This window comes from Ovis aries, chromosome 2 (assembly GCF_016772045.2).
Source record: "Ovis aries strain OAR_USU_Benz2616 breed Rambouillet chromosome 2, ARS-UI_Ramb_v3.0, whole genome shotgun sequence".
NCBI classification, from domain to species: domain Eukaryota; kingdom Metazoa; phylum Chordata; class Mammalia; order Artiodactyla; family Bovidae; genus Ovis; species Ovis aries.
The window spans coordinates 240,158,269-240,178,428 of NC_056055.1; the positions used below are offsets into that span (position 1 = coordinate 240,158,269).

The window sequence follows — 20,160 nt, forward strand, 5'->3', positions numbered from 1 at the left end:
CCCCCCCAGATGGAGTTCTCATACTCTTTAACTTGTGAAGAGCTTTTGCCAAGTTGTGCTGACTACTGGCAGGGAAACCACCCACCCCAGGTAAATGCTACACACACACTTGTAGTAAATGTGCATGTGTGGGGGCATGGGGTGCATGTGTACGTGGTAGGAACTTCACAGCTCAGCCATGCTCACTTAGATGACAAGTCCCGGATGAAAAAAGCCCAAATGCACAGACCGAAGAGACCAAATCTGCACTGGCACTCTGCCAGCCTAGCCTACCGGCCCCACGGCCACGGAAGGAGGCTGCCCCCAGGCTAGAGAATGGGAGGGAGTCCTGAAGAGCACGGAAGAGGCTGGGAAACTTAACCTTTGATGAAAGGCAGGTGGTAGGAAAGGAGGCAATAGTTTTGACAAACTAAGGAATGACTTAAACAAGTTTTGAGGAGGCCTGATTTTTCATAAAGCCTTCTTTAAAGCAACATTTATTTGTCAAGGATGAAGGGAAGAAGAGACTACCTCTATCAAACACCTCCCCCGCCCCAAATATTCAGTACAGTAATTCTCTTTCTCTCCTTCAGTCTTTGCTAAACAGAAAGATGGGTGATCTGACCTACCCAGACTAGAAGGGGCTCCACAGTCACACGCCTGCTGCTCTGTTGCTCCAATGAGGGGTCTTTGTCCAAGAGGTTAAATGCCAACCCTCCCTAGAGAGCACTGCTGGCTGAAATGCCAGGAACGAATCAACACACAGAAGAGGCTGCCTCTTACTCCCCAGTCAGGGTTTAAGCAGGCACTAAGAAAGAAAACGGGCTTCCCTTGTGGCTCAACTGGTAAAGAATCTGCCTGCAATGCAGGAGACCAGGGTTCAATCCCCGGGTTGGGAAGATCCCCTGGAGAAGGGAAGGGCTACCCACTCCAGTATTCTGGCCTGGAGAATTCCATGGACTGTGTAGCCCATGGGGTCACAAAGAGTCGGACACGACTGAGCGACTTTCACACTTCAAGGAAGAAGAAAAGACAAGGAGACTGGCACCACCCTACAGTTTGGGACCATCATCCTGCCTGGACTATATTCACTGTGTGGAAAAGCAGAAACCACTCTGGGAAAGGCTCAGAGAACTCTTATTTCTTACCCCCCACCCCAAGTTTCCAAAAAACAAAAAAACCCTCACCAAACTCCCTCTTCCCTTTTTCTACAGGTTATTACTCTGTGGACAATGAATGATTTCTTCCCGGTACCTTCTGGCTGCCTGGTGGGGAATGCACGGTAGAGAAAAGGTCAGACTCTTCTTGTCTCCAGGACGCTTTTCAGGGCCCACCCACCTCCAAGAGGAAATCCCATACATGCACATGTTGAATTTCATAAAGAAAGCTCTGGGAGACCAAATCTCCAAAGTCAAAGAATGTTAGAAAGAGGAGTAAAGCAAGATCCTCCGTATCTTCCTCTTGAAGGGACTCAGAACTGACATGAATACATGACTCTCAGGTGTTCACCCCAAGGGTACATGGCTGGCTCACACTTCATTCTCACATCATTTTCTGAGGTAGGGATCATGCCCATTTTAGCAAAGAAGCAAGAAGCTCAGAAGTTAAACGACTTGCCCAAGGACAGAAAACTGTTAAACAGGAGAACTGGGTTTAAACCCGTATTTCTGACTCCAAAGCCTGCGCTCTTCCCACCATAAGGTGGCAGCTTGCCAACATCAAAGGCTGGGCTCCATGCTCCACACAACATGAGGCAGCAGCCTGTCCCCAGACATGCTGGGTGCTTAGCTACATGACTCTTAAGAGGCTAACCTCACTCGGCATCACTTAGTTCTGTGCAGAAGGAAAGAGCAAAACTAGATGACTCAGCTCCCCCAGTCTACCATGCTGTGTGGCCCTCTCTTTCCTAGCCACTCTTCCTTACTAAACTTTCTTTCATGGTTATTTCAAGTCAGCCCTTTCACCTTTAACTTTCTTAATTTAGGCCTACTTTTTCTAAACTAAAGGGTATAGTGCTTTTCCTCACCTCTGGGTCCTCAGAAGGGTACTTAATGGATGGAGGGGGGGAAGAGAATGACTTGGAATCTGGGGAGACAAGCAGAAGTCCCATGAAAGTAGGTATGTGATCTCTGCCTGTGCTCTGTGCCCTAATCCTACTATCAGGCACAAGGGTGGGGCTCAGAGAGAGAAGTCAACACATTTCTGGCCTCCAGGTGGCCTCATCTCGGATAATCTCAAACCCTCACACTTTCTTCCTCACCCGGCCCTGTAGCCACCCTTCCAAACTGCAGGACAACTGGGTCTTGCTGAGCAGCCCCAAACTACAACATGGGAAAGCTCCTTTCCAGGGGCACGAGCCAAGCAAGCTCCAACCCCCTGCCCACAGCCATGCTCCAACGATGGGGCGACAGAATGCGCCTTGACAGTACCAGGCGGCCCATTTCCCAGCCAGCAAAGAGAAGCGGGCGGGAAGACCAGTTGTGTGAAGTTGCACCATCCATGCAGCAACTACAGACTACAGCTGTTTGCGGCCTTGGGAGCTTCAAAGATGAGAACAGCTTCGTGGAGGCAAAGCCTCCACAACCACAGTATAACTTCCCTGATCCCCCTCCCTCCACAGACAAAGCCCAGAGTCCCTTCAAGATCCCCCAGACCCAAAGTTCAGGACTGGTGGCACTGTGCTGAGTCTGCCCCTATCCTCACTAGCCCATGGGGCGAGAGCCTCCAATGTTACTACTAGCGCCAGGCCCACAGACAGAACGCTTGATAAGTGTTACTCAAAAGCATCCTCTTTAGATCCAATCTCTATTAGCCTCTCTCTCTTCTTTAACAGTCCTCCCCTGACCACAACACTGCACCTTCACTCTAGACCTCCACAGCTGAAGGAGGGACTCGGGTGTTGTCATCAAGGGAACTGACTTTCCTGACTAAAACTGAGAAGTGCAACGCTGAAAGGACCTCGGCCACCTGGTAAGAACTCCTGACAGAACTGCACTGGAGAGGAGGCTGTTGGGAGGCGGGTCTCTGTGTCACTGGAGAAACTTCCATCTAACTACAAAAATACAAGAACCTGCTGTCCTAATCCACCGCAGCAGAATCTCTTGAGGTAGGTCTGACCCTTTGAGTGAAGGTTGAGGGCGCCGCTGAGGTGAAAAGAGGGGAGAAGAAAGACTGGCGGGCTGCCGGCATTCCTACAGTGGGCACCCCTTCAAACGGCAGCTCGGCAGCTGCAGCAGCCATTGATTTTCCAGGGGTCGATACTCTGCTCCCACAGATCTGCTCAGCTGGAGGCTGAACCACATTGAGTGCTTCTGCTCAACATCTCCCTGCACTGGCCCCTCCCCAAACCAGTAAAACAAACACCAAACACAATGCGAGTTGGAGACAGAGAGATAGTGCTCCCCACAGACACCCCACCCCCAGAAAAATTATAAACACTAGTTCAAGGGAACCAAAGCTACATGGGCAACCCACAAGACGCTGCCTGGGCCAACCCACAGACCCCAGAGAGCCTTTTAATCCACTGCCCAACATCCCCACAGAGATCTTTCTAAAGATGTAGACGTTCTATATAAAAAAAATCCAGGTTCCCAACTTGTGAAAACAATAGATCCTAGAACTCCCAGAGAGCGCTGATGGATTGAAACCTTGCTGTCTGGTTTGTCACAGACCCCACCAGGTCTGCATGATACCCATGTTACTACCTGACCAGTCTTCTGACACACAGCCCTCCCTCTACCAGGGTTTCTCACTTAGGCCAGAATAGAGAACGTCTTCTCTAGTCAGAAACCACCTCTTGGCCAAAAATGTACAGCGTGTTCTAAGGGTCACTAGCTAAGACTCAAATTTAAAAAAAAAAAAAAAAAAAAAAACAAAGAAACTAGGGCAGAGCTGGGTCTGAGTTAAGCAGTCAAGACCGGTGCATATTTATGGAAAAGGGCTATTCTAATCCCAGCAGGAAAAGAGCACTGTAAAGCTAGAGAAGGCAAAGAAGTGAAGAGCTCCCTACTTTCTCCAAGTCCTGCATTCCATCAGGAAGGCCAACCACACAGACCATGTTCCTTCACGGTCATCAGCTTGGATCCTTGAACTTGAGCAAGGAGACTAGGAAAAGGGGGACAGGAAATAACACAGAAAACACAGTAGAATTCTGGGTCTGAGAAGTCTAAGGGGGAGGGGTACTACCTTAAGCATCCACCTCCTTTGGCTGCTCCTCGGAAATACAGCAACCAGAAAGCAAGGGGGATGTGATGTGCACCAGAGAGGAAGGTGAGGTTGGCACTGGGCTGAACACAGTGCAGACCAAGGTCTGGGGGCTGGAGGGCCTCCTTGGTTTGATATTTAAAGCTCTAAATGTGTATCTGCCAGTGGTGTTCCCGACCGTGACCTACAGGTCTAGATAAAATCCAAAGATCTAGAGGGAAGAGTGGAACAAACAAATCTGAGTGGGAAATGGATAGAAGCTTAAACCAGAAAAGACAGCCATCAACCCTGAAGGCCTTTAAAACCAAAAACACCAACTCTATACACAGGGAAAGACACGTCCTAAAGGCAGAAGGAGGGGAAGAGGGGAGGACACACATTCGTGATAACAGTGCCTCTGAGCACAGATCCTCTGCCTCTATCCGAACTTCTCTCCTACCTTTCCCCCAACCATCAGGAAATCACCTGCTCACATCTCAGTAAACAACATTCAGGGTTCTTCCCACATCAAAGCTGGCCTTCAGGAAGGGACAGATACGCTGTCAGCTTAAGCCTCCAATGCCCAGTTCCCACCTTCAACAAGGCAAGGCTTCTTAGCTCCCTTGGGAAAAGTCAAATGGGAAGCAAGCCAACAGCTTGGAGGTGAGCTCCGCCTCAGGGCAATCAGAGATTATGTCACAATACCAGACAATTCCATGCTGACAGCAGGTGTGGAGGAGGAATAGGTTCTGGCCACCAAAGTAGACGGAACAAGAGATCAAGCAGTGGCCCCCAGAGGGACAGCCCTGGATCACACAAGTTTCATCACAGCTTTCAGGTAGAACACCAAGGATCTTAGAAATATGAGAAAAAGACAACAGAGCTGATTCTATGCTTGATTTATCAGGTATGTTAACATAGCTCCACACCTATGGGCCCTCCCCTCTTGCCCCAGATTCTCACTCTGCTGCAGGGGCACCCACTGGTTTCTGTAAAGATAGCACTGCTAGGCGAACTTTGTTCAAAAACCCCAAGATACCCCCTCACCCTCCACTGCTTCTCACCCTCTTCCCCAGAAAGACAAGACACAGCTTGGCAGTGCCACACCAAGGAGCTAGCTTTTGGATTTTGGTTGGTCTTCTTGAAGGAGGACAATGGCAGAACCAGGGTAGGTACCTCACTGAGGTCATCTCCCAAACAGCTTTGCAGAAGGTTGTAAAAGCACCAACAGGAGAGAAGAGGAAGAGGAGATAAAGATGGAGGAAAGCCACTATCACCAAGGCAACTGAGTTCATCCATATGTTGACTTGGGAAATTCAAGAAATTTGAGCTTTTGAGGTTTCTTCCTTCCAGAATAAATGCTTCCTACATCTTCCTGGGGAGCAGGCCCAAACCCAGAAGCTATATTATCATTACCTTTGCCTAGAAGTCTCAATCTCACACCTCTCCATCCCACCTCCTTCCCTTTCTCCAAAGAGAAGAAAATATGGAAGACAAAGTCTGTCTTTTTAATATGGCATTCTTCCTTCTCTTAAAGGAGCTTTTTGCAGATCCTTTACAGGAGTTGGTCCTAATAGTATAAGCAATGGGCCAGAAGTCAGGGAACCCCACGTTCTCAGTTACTAAATGACCTTGGGCAAGTCCTTTACCCTTTCTGGGCCTTAGGTTCTCGTATATGTAAAGTGTGGGGTGAAGGGGGACGATGGTGTTTGTGTTAGTGTGGTGAATATTCTGTGGAGTAGCTCATGCTGCCTCCACCCTACTCTATTCCCAATTGCAGAGGTTAAAAAGCTAAAAACTACATTTCCCAGAATCCCCCTGCAGATGCTTTTGGCTATAATTCAGGTTCTGCTAATTAGAATCAGACTCAAGATTAGATCAAAGTATGTCAGCGACCACACTACTGTCTCCTTCACTTGTTTCTACAGGAGCATTTGGTTTCGTCTTCCAGTTAACTGGTGCTAGTTCTGGTGGCTGCGGCCGCCGCTGCTTGATTCCAGCTTACCGATCCCTGGAAAGCAGATTGAGAACACTCAAGCTGATAGAGGCTCACAAGCGGAAGTTCCCTTGGTGGGTCAAATCTAGGTCTAGATCCCGATTCCTGGAGGACAAGCCTAGAGGCATGCTCCCTCAATGCTTCGACCAATCTTCAAGCCCTATTTACTATATTAAATCCATCTCTATTAAACTACCTAGGGTTTAGTATGACCTAGGTTCAGTGTAGAAACCACTCTGACATAATTTGGTCAGACGACAAGAGTAGTAGTTGTGAAGACAAAAGAGATTATTCACAAAGCATATTCCCTAAGTCAGAGTCTTCTGAGGAAAAATGGGAAAGATGGGGAAGCCTATAACTTTAAAATACATTTGTCCAGGACAACTTCCTTCACTTCTTCCCTTTTTACCATCTTCCTGTACTTTCTCCCTCCCACTCTAAGCTCTGGGGGGAGTTGAATGGCTCACAGACGATGGAAGGCTGAGTCAGCACATGCTCTCCTTTCCATCCCTATATTCTCTGCAAGCTTTTACTCTGCTGAGGGTAGCATTACCTGCCCAACCCCAAATAAGTATTCTCTGGGCTTGGCTAGAGAGGGCACCAACTGTCTTCCTCAGAAGCAGGAAATATGTTTACATAATCCAGGGGGTAAAGAACCAGGCCACAGCCCTGCACAGCTAATGACCAAAGACACAACTGGCCCATACAAGATCCTAGTTTATCTTCTTATACCAATTTCTGGTTGAAGTAACAAACCACCAGCTTCCTGTAGCAGGAGTGCGGACAAACGGAAAGAACAAGGTCAAATTCAAGTGGCATGCTTGGTGGAATGGGGTATTTCCCACGAGTCCTCAGTAATGCTAACTAAGCCCAGGAGCCATCACACTAGAGGTAAGGCTCGGTTAGTTGTCAGAATGAAGTTTTCTGAAGAAAACAAAAGGTTCCAGCAAGAGGAATCTGTGTGAGACACACAGGCAGGAAGCAGAGCTGAGCCACCAGCAACTAGAATAGAAACAGGAAACGAGCCCAGGAACAAGCATACAGTAATCTGCTGCAAGCAGCACCGGCTCCAGCAGGCACCAGGCAGCATCGGGGCCGAAGCAGCGTGACTAAGATGGAGAAGCAGACTGGCTGGTCCTGCCAGGGCACAGGCGCTTAGAGAAAGGATGGCTACCTGCACAGGGTGCGTGCTGCTCTGAGCACTCTGGGCAGATGTGACAGAGGGGGTGCGGATTTCCTTGAGACTTTGTAAGAGCACCTGGGTTACAATTCAAGGGGACAGAGCACAGATACACAGTCAGACATAAAGAAAACAGGTCACCGACCTCAGAATGGCTCAGCTTCTCTGGGTACCAAAATTGCTAGTGACATTTCTGTTATCCCTTAAAAAAATAAATCATCAAAAACCTAGGCAAAAACTGTTGGTCCTGCCTTTTACCACAAAATGTAACAAAAGGGAACATAGTGTAAAACTTAAATCCTTCAAACATTCCAGTTTATTAAGCTTTTAGCGAATTTCTGTTACCTCTCCTACCCCTCACCAATAAACCTAGACAAAGACAAGCAGGTCCCCAAGCTCAGGCAGGTAGTAAGAACCTACAGGCTAGTCAACAAAGGTTTACTAAGATTTGCCTAAGTCAGGTATTAGACACAGGTCTGAATGCTCAAGCAGAAGTACCAGCATAATGCTACAGCAACATGAAGAAAATGGGAAGAAGTCCCAGAGAAGGTATTTCACAGCTAGGTTTTGAAGCCAAAGTAGAACTTTGCTGGACATTAAAAAAAAAAAAAAAGGTGGTAGGGGAGGAGTAATAAAGATGACACACACACCTTAAGCCAAAGGACAATGGCTTTGTGAGGACCAGGAGTTGCGAGGAGCTTAAAGGCACCCCTGAGTGGCCAGAGATGAGGCTGCAGAGACACACACACACACACACGCACACGCACACGCACACGCACACACACACACACACACGGTTTCTGGCAAGATATTTCACTTGCAAATTTTACTCAGCTCTCAGGGTCTAACTCTTCCTTGCTCCAGAACCATAAGACACATGAATCACCTGAAGACCTTGTTAATAGTGTTGGATTCAATAAAGCTGGTGTAGGGCCCAAGAATCTGCATTTCTCACAAGCCCCCAGGTAAAGTCCATGCTGCTTCATAATGGACCGCATTTCCTCAGCGACAAGGATCTGATTGATTCAAGTTTCACCATTAATCAGAACTCTGTTTAAGAAAAAAGGCACAGAACAGGGCTTGCTCCCATACAACACAAGGGAACCAAAGAACCATTCTCGTCAACTTCTCATTGTTGGAGCTGATGCCCTGCTTGGTGAGCTCCTTCAGCAGGCCTGACCTATAGATTTAACCACCTTCCCTCTTCCACGTCCTCCCTGCCCCTTCAGTTCACAACTCATCTATGCTTCCATCACAGGGATGTCTGGGGGAAGAAAGGGAAATGGATGTCCATTTGCACTCCTCCTTTTAGGACAAATCTAGCAAATGATAAATGACAAAGGGTTGAGACTTGGCTAAATATTAAAAGAGAATCAGACTGTCCATGCCTTTCCTCTGCTGGGCGGGATGCTAAAGGAAATATTTCATCTGAAATATCAGAGAAAACTGAATTAAAATTCTAACTCCAACCCTTAGTTTCCTATGTAAAATAGAAGTGATTATTAAACTTAGTACATTTCAATTCCTGCCCTTCCAGGAGGATTCACTATGGCTGAAGATCTTTTCCTGGCCTCACACCTGCCCTTTCAGATTCAGATTCTGTAAGAGTTCCTTTCCGTTTTCTCATTCCAGATCACTATAACCCAAGCTCTCAAGATTTGAGAACATCACAGTAGTAAAGCTTGAGTGTGAATAGGTACCCTGTTGTTAAGTAGAAATGTAAAGGAGGGCTTGGAAACTCAAGCTATAAAAGAATACCTTTCGATAATTTAACAGATATTAAAAATCCTATTTCTATTTACTTCACTCCTGGCATCAACAACTTTCACTCCTGTCCAACCAGAGCAAGCAAGTATGGTCTAGATCTTCAATAGCAGCCTCTAAGGCTTTTTCAGTCAAGGATATAGTGTCCCTTTTAAGCTAACCCAGTGCCCTTGATTCCCTTCTCTTGTTAACTCCTGGAGGATGTGCCTGTTTATATCTTCCTAACACTCTGGCTGTCCAAGGGACTCTCAAGAATCTTCTCCAACACCACAGCTCAAAAGGATCAATTCTTCAGCACTCAGCTTTCTTTATGGTCCAACTCTCACATCCATACATGACTACTGGAAAAACCATAGCTTTGACTATATGGACCTTTGTCAGTAAAGTAATATCTCTGCTTTTTATTATGCTAAGTTTGTCATAGCTTTTCTTCCAAGGAGCAAGTGTCTTTTAATTTCATGGCTGCAGTCACCATCTGCAGTGGTTTTGGAGCCCAAGAAAATGAAGTCTCTCACTGTTTCCATTGTTTCACCATCTATTTGCCATGAAGTGATGCGACCAGATGGCATGATCTTAGTTTTCTGAATGTTGAGTTTTAAGCCAGCAATTTCACTCTCCTCTTTCACTTTCATCAGGAGGCTCTTGATGTGGTGTTGGAGAAGACTCGTGAGAGTCCCTTGGACTGCGAGGAGATCAAACCAGTCCATCCTAAAGGAAATCAGTCCTGAATATTCATTGGAAGGACGGATGCTGTAGCTAAAGCTCCAATCCTTTGGCCACCTGATGCGAAGAAATGACTCACTGGAAAAGACCCTGATACTGGGAAATACTGAAGGCAAGAGGAGAAGGGGATGACAGAGGATGAGACGGTTGGATGGCATCACTGACCCAATGGAGATGAGTTTGAGCAAGCTCCGGGAGTTGGTGATAGACAGGGAAGCCTGGCGTGCTACAGTCTATGGAATCTCAAAGAGTCAGTCATGACTGAGTGACTGAACTGCACACTCCGGCAGCAACTTCACTTTGTACCCTATCTGCTTTATACACATAAGGATCTTGAAATGAAGCTGAGGAATTCGAGCCAATTCAGCCGACTCCTCCTAACACGCCTTTCAAGAGTCCTCTTCCCCTTTACACCCTTCCCTTACTCATTTCCTTCCCTCCAGCCTCAGAAATCAGGGCCTCTCCCTACCTTTAGAAGGGTCCCAATAAACCGCTTCATGACAAATTCAACTTTACATTCCTTGAAAATACATTAGATGCAGACCATCTTTGTCCCTTTCCTTGGCTTCCAGAAATATGACACAACCCTGGGCCCCCTCCAACCTTTCCAGTTATGTGCTGGGCACTTCTACTCAGTGACCCCCAAGCACAGTCCAGCGTGCCATCTGACTCCTCACTCCCTGCTGCATGACCTGGGAGGTTTAACTATTAACCACTATGCAGACAGCTCTCAAACTCTATCCAGACTCAGCTCTTACCCAAGTTTCAGCCTCCTAAATTCCAACTAGTAATGAAGCATGCGTTTTTAGACATCTCACTGTATGGAACTTAACTTCTCCTCAAAGGTGAGTTTCCCTATTAACCTTCTATTTCTGTCAATGAGAGCCCCACCCTCCCCAAACTTGGGATATCAAGATTGTTACATTTTCCAGCCAGTAGAATCCACTTATTCCTAGTTCTATAGATTCTTTCCTGAGCACCTCACAACTAAGACTAGGTAGCTATGTAAATGAGCCTGAGGAGTAGAACTCCACTGAACGCTAGAATTATTTCAATAGTTTAACTCATCCCCTTGCTTGCAGACTACGCCCTTTCCAAACCATACTACACACCAGTGGATCATTTTTGTTAAAACATTAACTTCATCACGTTATTGCCCTAATTAAGTATCTGCAGGCCTATGAGATCAGATCCAAGTGGCTTACTTATCGTACCAGGGCTCCAGCCCCTGTGATCTAGCTTTTCTTCCTGTTCCTGCCCACCTCAGGAAGCTTGATCCTGACCAGCCCCCCAGAAGTCATCCACACTGCACCCCACCCCCACAGAGGCTCCGTCCAGCACTTTTCCTTTCCACCCCACCCAAGACATCTGTATCTAGTTCATTCTAATTAAACCTCTGCCATGATGTCTCTGGAGAAGGCAATGGCACCCTACTCCAATACTCTTGCCTGGAAAGTCCCATGGATAGAGGAGCCTGGTAGGCTGCAGTCCATGGGGTCTCGAAGAGTCGGACACGACTGAGCAACTTCACTTTCACTTTTCACTTTCATGCATTGGAGAAAGAAATGGCAACCCACTCCAGTGTCCTTCCCTGGAGAATCCCAGGGAAGGGGGAGCCTGGTAGGCTGCCGTCTATGGGGTCACAAAGAATCGGACACGACTGAATCGACTTAGCAGCAGCAGCAGCAGCATGATGTCTCCCCTCTACGACTTTTTTTATGCTTATTTTAAATTGATTGATGATTACTGTGCAATATTGGTTTCTTTCATACATCAACATGAATTAACCACAGGTGTACATATGTCCCCTCCCTCTTAAATCTCCCTCCCATTCTACTCTTTAGACATAAAAGGATCACTGACTTCCCCAAACCCTGATAGCACTCACTGTAACATTCAGGCACACATTCTTCTATTTTACCAATGAAATGGAGGAGGATCCCTGAGGGTTACAACATCATATAGTCAGAATCACCCACCTAAGAGTTCACGTTACCTCAGAAGTCATCGGAGTTCAACCCTTCCCTGATGCGTCTAGGCCTTCTATACAACAATCAGAGCAAATGGGGTGCCAGAATTTACTCCAGAGACAGGGAGTTTACCTGCTTTTCTTTCTGAAATATCCTCAATCCTCCAGATCACAAAGGAATCTGTATGTCACGCTTGGGCTTAGACCTATAGGATTCAAGTAGTCAGAGGTAGTGTAACTTGTGAAGCTTGATTTTTTTAAAGATGATCACCCTGGTGATTATGTTGAGGATGGACTCGGAAGAAAAGAAACAGCTCAGGACTCTGTAGCAAACAAACACTGGGTGAGAGATAATGGGAGCCTGACAGAAAGGCAATAAGGAAGGACAAGGGATCCAGTGATGAGTGCCAGAGAGCGAAGAGTTCCCAGGGTGGAGCTGGCAACACAAGAGGTGCCTTAACCCAGGAATAAACTGGGTTTGTCTCTCCCAGATCTCTCTTCCTTCACCCATTTTCAACCCAGTCTTCCCTCCAGATCATCAAGAGTCAAACTACAGCGTAAGTCACCACTATTACTCAAGTTGCCATTGTGGCTTCCCAGTCCAGTAGTCTTTTCTTCCCTTTTCAAAGGACTACCAAAGCTCACTGCTATTCATTCAAGTATGGTCTTAAGAACTACAGCACCACCCGAGAGCTTGCTAGAAATGCAAATTCTTGGGTTCTACCCCACAACTACTGAATCAGAATCTCTCTGGGTGGATGTCAGTAATCTGTGTTTTAATTAATCTCCAGATGATTCCTAATGCATGCTTAAGTTTGAGAAGCAGTGATATAGCTAACGTCCCCAGATCAAAGCTTTTAATCCTATATCCATTTTGTACCACTGAATGGAAACTCTATTCCAGGTACACTTGCAAGACTAACATGTAAATTTACAAATGTGCCTCAGTAAGAAAAACCCGGGAAGCCATCATTACTCTTAAGGAAACCACATACACTTGAATGAGTCACTTAAATAGAAGCTTTTCAAGATGCAACTATTCCAAGTCATTCTCAGAAATGACTATAATCAAAAGTCAGAAACCAATTTTCAGATAAGTCCCTTACAGATTTCACCCCCAAATAAAGAAAACTAAAGACTTAATGTAACACCATGAGATCTGCTCACCTACCCCTTACAAGAACTTTTTTTGGGGGTGGGGTAGGGGTGGGGGAGCCGCACTATGTGGCATATGGGATCTTAGCTTCCCTGACCAGCGACTGAACCTGTGCCCCCTGCAATGGAAGTGTGGATTCTAGACCCCTGGGCTACAGCAGGGAGGTCCCAAGAACCTTCTCAACGTAAGGTGAAGTGAGACTATTTTACAAGATAACGACAAATCCTGACTCCACTTCTTCCTAGACCACTGTCAGGATATAAATAAATTTATAAAAATAAATTAATTCATCCTCTAAAATGAAGTTTGGGCGGTCCCATAACAGTCTGTAATAACTGTCTTGCACTAGTAGGGAAAACAACAATTTGGTAATATGGTCAAGTTGTTCCCTGTCAGTCATACACTTTTGGATGAGCAATGAATCTGCTCAGGTGTACCTACTGTTCGATGAGTTGGAACCTATTATATGGCAAGCACTATGATAGCAATGAGCAAGACAGAGCAAGTCTGACCCTCAGTGAGCTTGAAGTAAGTAACAGAAATTATCCTTGAGATGAGCACTGACAAGAAGCATGGGTGCTAAGACGGTCTATTGTAGTAAAGGAACCTGACACAGTTTGGACTAGAGAGGATCTCTACCAGGGCTGTAAACCAGAATCACCCAACATAGATTCTAGCATGCCAAAGCCCAAGCCTTACCCCGTACCAAACAAATCAGAATTCTGTGAACCTTGGCCATTGGTTTTAAAAATCATTTGCTCCCCCAGGTAATTCTAACATGCAGGGAAGGTAGAGAACTATTGGTCTTGGGTATAATGGGACACGGTTTGGGGTACAGAGGTCAGTAAGACAATGTCTGCCCTCCAGGAGCTTTCTATCTAATGGGAAAGACCCAACAACCCAGAGGTATTAGCAAAATGCTCTAGCAACATGGAGCAAAAACCCCTCAGATCCAGCATAATGCTTTCTGGGCACAAGGATGGGGAAGTGATCCCAATGGATTATATAAGGTGCTTTTACCTATGGCAGCAAGGTTTCGCTCAGGCACCTAATTATTCTTTATACCTTTTCATATATCTTAAATATTGCAGGCTTTTAAAAAAGTAAAAATAAAAACTGCCTTTAGTCAGTGAAGGCAACATAGAAATTATTTAAGCTGAATTTTGAAGCTTAAGGGGTTTTCTGAAGAAATGATTCTGAAGATATAGTCTGAAATATAAACAGAGAAAGTCAGAAGGAAAAGCACCTTAGGCAAAGGGAAGACTGTGCGCAAGAGCTGGAAGCAGAAAACGCATGGGGCCCTACAGAAACTGAGAGAAGGCAGAAAGCAAAAAAAAAAAAAGGATGAAGCAGAGGTTCTCAGGGGCTTCCCTGGTGGCTCAGACAGTAAAGAATCCACCTGTAATGCGGGAGACCTGGGTTCGATCCTTGGGTTGGGTAGATCCCTTGGAGGAGGGCAAGGAAACCCACTCCAGTATTCTTGTTTGGAGAATCCTCACAGACAGAGGAGCCTGAGGGGCTACAGTCCATGGGGGTCACAAAGAGTCGGACACCACCGAGTGACTAAGCACACACACAAAGGTTCTCAGAGTGCCATGTTCTTGGTCTAGCAGCAGCAAGAATGTGCTGGAAATGCAAATTCTGAGGTCTCACTCCAGACTTACTAAATCAGAAAGAGGTGAGGAGGCAGGGATAGCCTTGGTAATATTAAGGATTTTGGATTTTATTCTTAAATTAATCAAAAATAATTGAGAGGTTTTAAATAGAGAAATAACATAATCAGGATAACAATAACTAAATGGTTTGGCGTTAATAGCTGAGCAAAACTCCCTCAAAATCTAATTTTTGTAATAATTAGGATCAGAAACCATACTGAGTCTTTAAATCAAGGGTCACAATCATAACGCCTTTAGGGCTAAGCTGGAAGGGTGCCTGAGTGGAAAGTGGGATGTGAAAAACTGAAGGGGCTGCCCTCCAGTCAGCAGAGCATCTGCTCTGGAGCCAAACACAAACACGTGCTGAGTGGAGGGATACACTGGTGAACCTAGGGCTCCCTTAACATAGCTGCTTAAGAAAGGAGCGGGCTCCTTGCAGGGAATCCCGCCTTCTCCTTTCTTCAGATGTGACTATTTCCCCAGCCTGGCTAGGCAAATCTGGCATCAAACCAGCATAAATTTCAAAGAATAAACCACCTTTTGTTTCTTTGTCTAAGTAGCAGAGGGATAAAAAGCAATTCAACAAACAAGATGCCAATAACCCGGCCAGTTCGCCTCCCACATGGAGCTTCTACTACTACAGAACAAATGACCTGTTTGGATGAACCCAGGGCAGAAGCCTGAACCTGGGAATGCTCTTTGTGATGAGATACCCAGGAACAGCTCTCTCCTGCTCCAAGAGGCTACAGGCTACTGGTGTCTTCACTTCAGTAGGTCAAATCAAGCTCTTGGATTCAACTGCATAAGGCTCTCAAGCCTTAACAGACAACGTGTTTGTATGCTAGGTTTCTCAGGACTAAAAACTACCAAATGCAGTTCAACCAAAATGTCACCAGAAACAAGCAGAAACTTTCTGATGAGGCACAGCTTACAGCATGGGCAGAAATCTACCGATTTGGGTTCTTGCTACAGTAGTACCTCACCCGGATTTAGCCACAGATGATAGGTGATGAGGGAGTGGTTGCACAGTTCTGACTGAATCAGGTTAAAAAGCACATTCCAGTGAAGCTCAGGATGCAGAACAGGATTGTAACAGACGTTAATGAGAAGGGAACAAGAGTGATTGCCTTATTCAGACATTTCCTCCCCCAACCCCTCAGCTGAAATAGTCAACAGTCTCAGAAGGCCTAGCTGACAATGGTGATTCATCCTGGCCTGGGACGCCTGAATTACAGGTGCTGAGGGACTCCACAGACCTTGTCCTACTAAGGTTATGTCTTAGAGATCTTCAGGGGAAGCCATAGGGCCTTGATGATAAAGTGAGTTCCCATCTCCTACCTTAAAGATCCAGAAAACCATTTTCTTACAAGTCAGAATAATGGAAGAGACAAGCTTCAAATCCAAGTAGAATAAAAATTTCAAAAGAATCTTATTCTTACCTGCGCCTGAATTTCCATTTCCTAACTGAAGCCAGATTTGTAAGGAAAGGTTTGCTCCCTACAATCTTCTCAGGACAGTCCATTTTATTCCTGTGCCCAGCCTGCGGGACTTGCTGACATGTAGTGACAGAGCTAAGACCAAGGGTAAATGCTCCCAGGACCAGCCTACTATTAAATAGTTGGTGTTACCTGCCTTTGAGTATCGAGTATAGTTCCTTGAAGATGATGGTCATTAGAGCCGATGTTTACGGAGGGCCTACAAGCACCAACACTCTCTTTATACTAACTTAATATTAACCTCTCTATGAAGCGGGTACTTTTAGTTTCATTTTACAGATGCAAAAGCTAAGGCATGGACAGACTAAGTGACTTGCTCAAGGCTACAGTTAGTGGCAGAGTCGAAATGCAGATCCAGGGCTCTAGAGCCCAAGCTCTTCATCAGCAGACCATACTGTCTTTTTCAGGATACTGTCCATCCACTCTATAAACACTGCATCAAGCATCTGGCACCAAAAACTCTACTAGACAAAAGCACCTATTCACATAAAACAACTAGAAAACCTGCTTTTACTCCTCCATGCTCAAACGTGACAATCCGTGCTGAACACACTCCAGATTCTACCTCCTAGCTAAAAGTTAAGACAAATACCTAAAAATTTAGCTTTCAAAAGTAAGATATAGAAAAAAGCAAAAAACACTGAGCTTTTTCTCAGCTTTGATGGAAAGCAGACAGTGCTTCTATCATTTCCATCTTCTCTGTCCCTCAGCTGCATCTGTGCCTAAGAGCCCAAGATCTAAAACAAACAACAAAAAAACCCCATTTAAACAATGTTTAGATCTCTGAACAGAGATCACAAATATATTCTTCCCTGGGCAGGCAACCAAAACAGACATTCTATAAAGTCGGTCCACAAATGCCTATTCAGAATTCTGAGCTTGAATTTAAGGAATAGTTCATCATTCATTTAGCTCAATACCACCAAAACATCCAATCAGAAACTGGTCTTCCTTTGCTTTTCTCTCTGCCCCCATCAGCTTTCAGAGAGTGGCAGAAATACTCACAGGCAAGCTGGAAGGTCTTGACTGAAGACTCAGGTTCATATCTTCTTGCCCTCCCTTACTGGAGGTCATTGAGGGGGCTGAGGATGCCTGAGACCCAAATGAATCTTGAGATAACTCCTAAAACAAGAGAAACAAAAGCTGTGAGAGCCTGGTTATTGATAAACCAGGCCAGCGTGCTTCATGGTGAAAAGGGCTATGGGACTCTATCACACAGGGGGAAACTGGGTTTGAGAGACTGACCACTCGCACACAATACTATTCAAAGGCAGAAAAATACACACTGCAGCTCTTAAGAATGTCAACAGTGGACATAAGACTCTCTGATGGCACTACTGACCATTTATCATCACCAACAGAAAACTGTTCTTTGGGAACGAAGGCTCAAATCTAGCTAACTACAAATGGTATCTATCAAGGAAAGAGACCAACTGATTTCAAAACACCAACAAAAAACTCATACTAGAACCTCTGCATTAAGGTGAGTACTGCTTCCTTTAAAGGCACTGGCCTGGGATGAGATTCCAACAATGCCACCAACGCACACTCTCTAGTGGACTTGTCATCATCCAGTCATTTCTCCTCTTTTCATTCTTTAGAGAATAAAGCCCAAATTGTTATTTTCAGGCTTTATCACCTAACTTGTTCATAGACGTGGCTACAAATGAATTTTAGCTATTTCCCAAAATCCATTCTAAAAAAAAAAAAAAGTATTTGCTACAACTGAGAACGGGCTTCCCTGGTGGCTTAGTTGGTAAAGAATCTGCTTGCAATGTGCCAGGAGACCTAGGTTCAATCCCTGGGTTGGGAAGATCTCCTGGAGAAGGGAATGGCTACCCACTCCCGTTTTCTTGCCTGGAGAATTCCATGGACAGAGGAGCCTAGCAGGCTACAGTCCATGGGACAGCAAAGAGTTGGACACGACTGAGCAACTTTCACTTTCACCACCAAGAATATTCTAAAGAATGTTATATCAGCCCTGATAGCAATTTCAAATGAAGGGGTCCAAAATATTTTGAGCAGTAGCAGAACAGAATGGCAATTGCATGGAAGTACAGTACAGTCTCCCAAAGCGACTGTTTTAAAAAAGACCAAACTCACTTGGATGCTCAAGTTCTGAATGCTCAGTTAAAAAAAAAAAAAAAACTAGTCCATTATCTTTTCTTCCTGTCTGTCTATGCAACTTTCCACTGCCCTATTAGTAAAAGGAGCTACAAGTTTTTATGCAGCTAGTTCAGTTAGAGAACCAATTCGTGTGGCAAAGTTCTTGTGACACCAACCCCCAAAGTCTGCGGTCACATGGAGGGAGGGCGCATCTTACCTGCGGTGGAGGGAAGCGCTGCTGGGAGTAGGCAGTTTGCTGTGACTGCTGAGACTGGGGCTGAGGATACGCAGCCTGCTGGGAAAGCGTCGAGGATGCTGGCTGCTGAGGTTGCTGCTGCTGGTAAGGAGACTGTGCCTGCGGCTGTGAGTAGGGGGGCTGGCTCTGGGGGTGCTGCTGGGTGCTGGACTGCTGGGAGGGGTATGGAGTCGGGGACGGCTGATGGGGAGGCTGGGACGGCTGCTGGGAGTACGGAGGCTGAGAGGACTGGAGCTGCGGTGGCTGAGACTGAGGCTGCTGCTGATACGAAGGTTGGGCATGGGGGGTCTGGGATGGTGGCTGCTGGGAGTAGGGTGGCTGCTGTTGCTGGGGGTGAGGACTTTGCTGGTTGTAATATGGAGTCTGGCCCTGCTGACCATACCCGCTGGGGCCTTGCTGTCCATAAGGAGGAATCTGTAAAAGGAAAGGATACTTTTAGCACTGACACTTCTGAATGAAGAAACGTGAGGTATTCTGTCAGAAGCTATGCCCTGAAGATGGGTACTGAAAGCAGGCAAGCCAAGCCTCACACTTGGAAGGCCCAGGGTTTTTCTACCAACCCTGTTAAACTGAGCCAGGAGGGTCAGCCAAGCTGGGTTACTAGGTTGGTTTGTTTACAGATGGATGACATTCATCCATGGAAAATTTACACTGTTTAATAAAAATTTGGGCAACTTACAAGAGTTCAAGAACAGCTGTCTTCACCAATGAGACTACTCTTTTTTATCATGGCCTAGACGGTTTTTATAAGCGCTAGGAATCTGTATCCTAGCCACAGTGAAAAGTCACTGGCTCAGTCTACTGAAAACCTAGGGTTTAGTAGTCTAGATGGTATGCCAATGACTAAACTACTCTGGTTCTCTTTTTCACTTTGTCTTTATTCATAAAGTATCTGAGAGCCTACTTGCTTACTTGTACCAGGCACTATTCTAGGCACAAGGGATACATTTGGCCAACGAGGAAAGAAAAAAGACCAATAAAATTCACCCCAAATCTCCTCCATTTCTCAGTGGGGGTGGAGGGGAAAGGCAATTACCTTTAAGGGCATACTTTGCTTCACAGTCTTAGAAGTAAAGTTAGGTTTAATATTCTATTCCTCACACCATTTTCAATATGCGTATCACTCATATATAAATTATAGAAAATGCTATCAAAACAAACAAAAAATGAATGGCAATAAAAAGATGGTGCAAATGGTCAGACAAAAGGAGATGAGTAAAATCTTAACGTCTGTAATAGCACCGTTAGCACCTTTACTGTTCAATCTTCCCTTTTCCTGCTGCTCCCAGTCCCTTTTACCTATTTACTGTAAACCAGACAGCTATATGTTGAAGGCCTTGAGAAACACAAAAGGCCTCTTCTCTCCTCGGGCTTCCCTGATGGCTCAGATGGTAAAGAATCTGCCTGCAATGCAGGAGACTTGGGTTTGATCCCTGGGTCAGGAAGAGCCCCTGGAGAGGAAACGGTAACTCACTCTGTATTCTTGCCTGGAGAATTCCATGGACAGAGGAGCCTGGTGGGCTACAGTCCATGGGTTGCAAAGAGTTGGACACGACTCCACTTCTCTCCCCAGGACAGATGGTATGAGTGGTTTTTCTTGATAGCAGTGGATTGGTGTTCAGCTACTGCCTTTTTCTTTCTTTCTACCTCCTTCAGAGATAACCACTCAGTGGATACAAGCAGGCCAGCCAGGTCAAA

The 20,160-nt window shown here is 45.8% G+C and overlaps 1 protein-coding gene across 6 annotated transcripts in view; it reads right to left on the bottom strand.

Annotated features, from left to right (window-relative positions):
• ARID1A (AT-rich interaction domain 1A) overlaps positions 1-20,160 on the bottom strand; it is an 85,324-nt gene that overhangs the window by 39,520 nt on the left and 25,644 nt on the right. For all 6 annotated transcript variants that reach the window (XM_027965463.3, XM_027965460.3, XM_042244479.2 and 3 more), the window contains exons 3-4: positions 18,424-18,876; positions 17,106-17,222 (exon numbers count right to left, since the gene is read on the bottom strand). In XM_027965463.3, the coding sequence (XP_027821264.2) occupies positions 17,106-17,222; positions 18,424-18,876 (570 nt within the window). The remainder of the gene's footprint in view (positions 1-17,105; positions 17,223-18,423; positions 18,877-20,160) is intronic.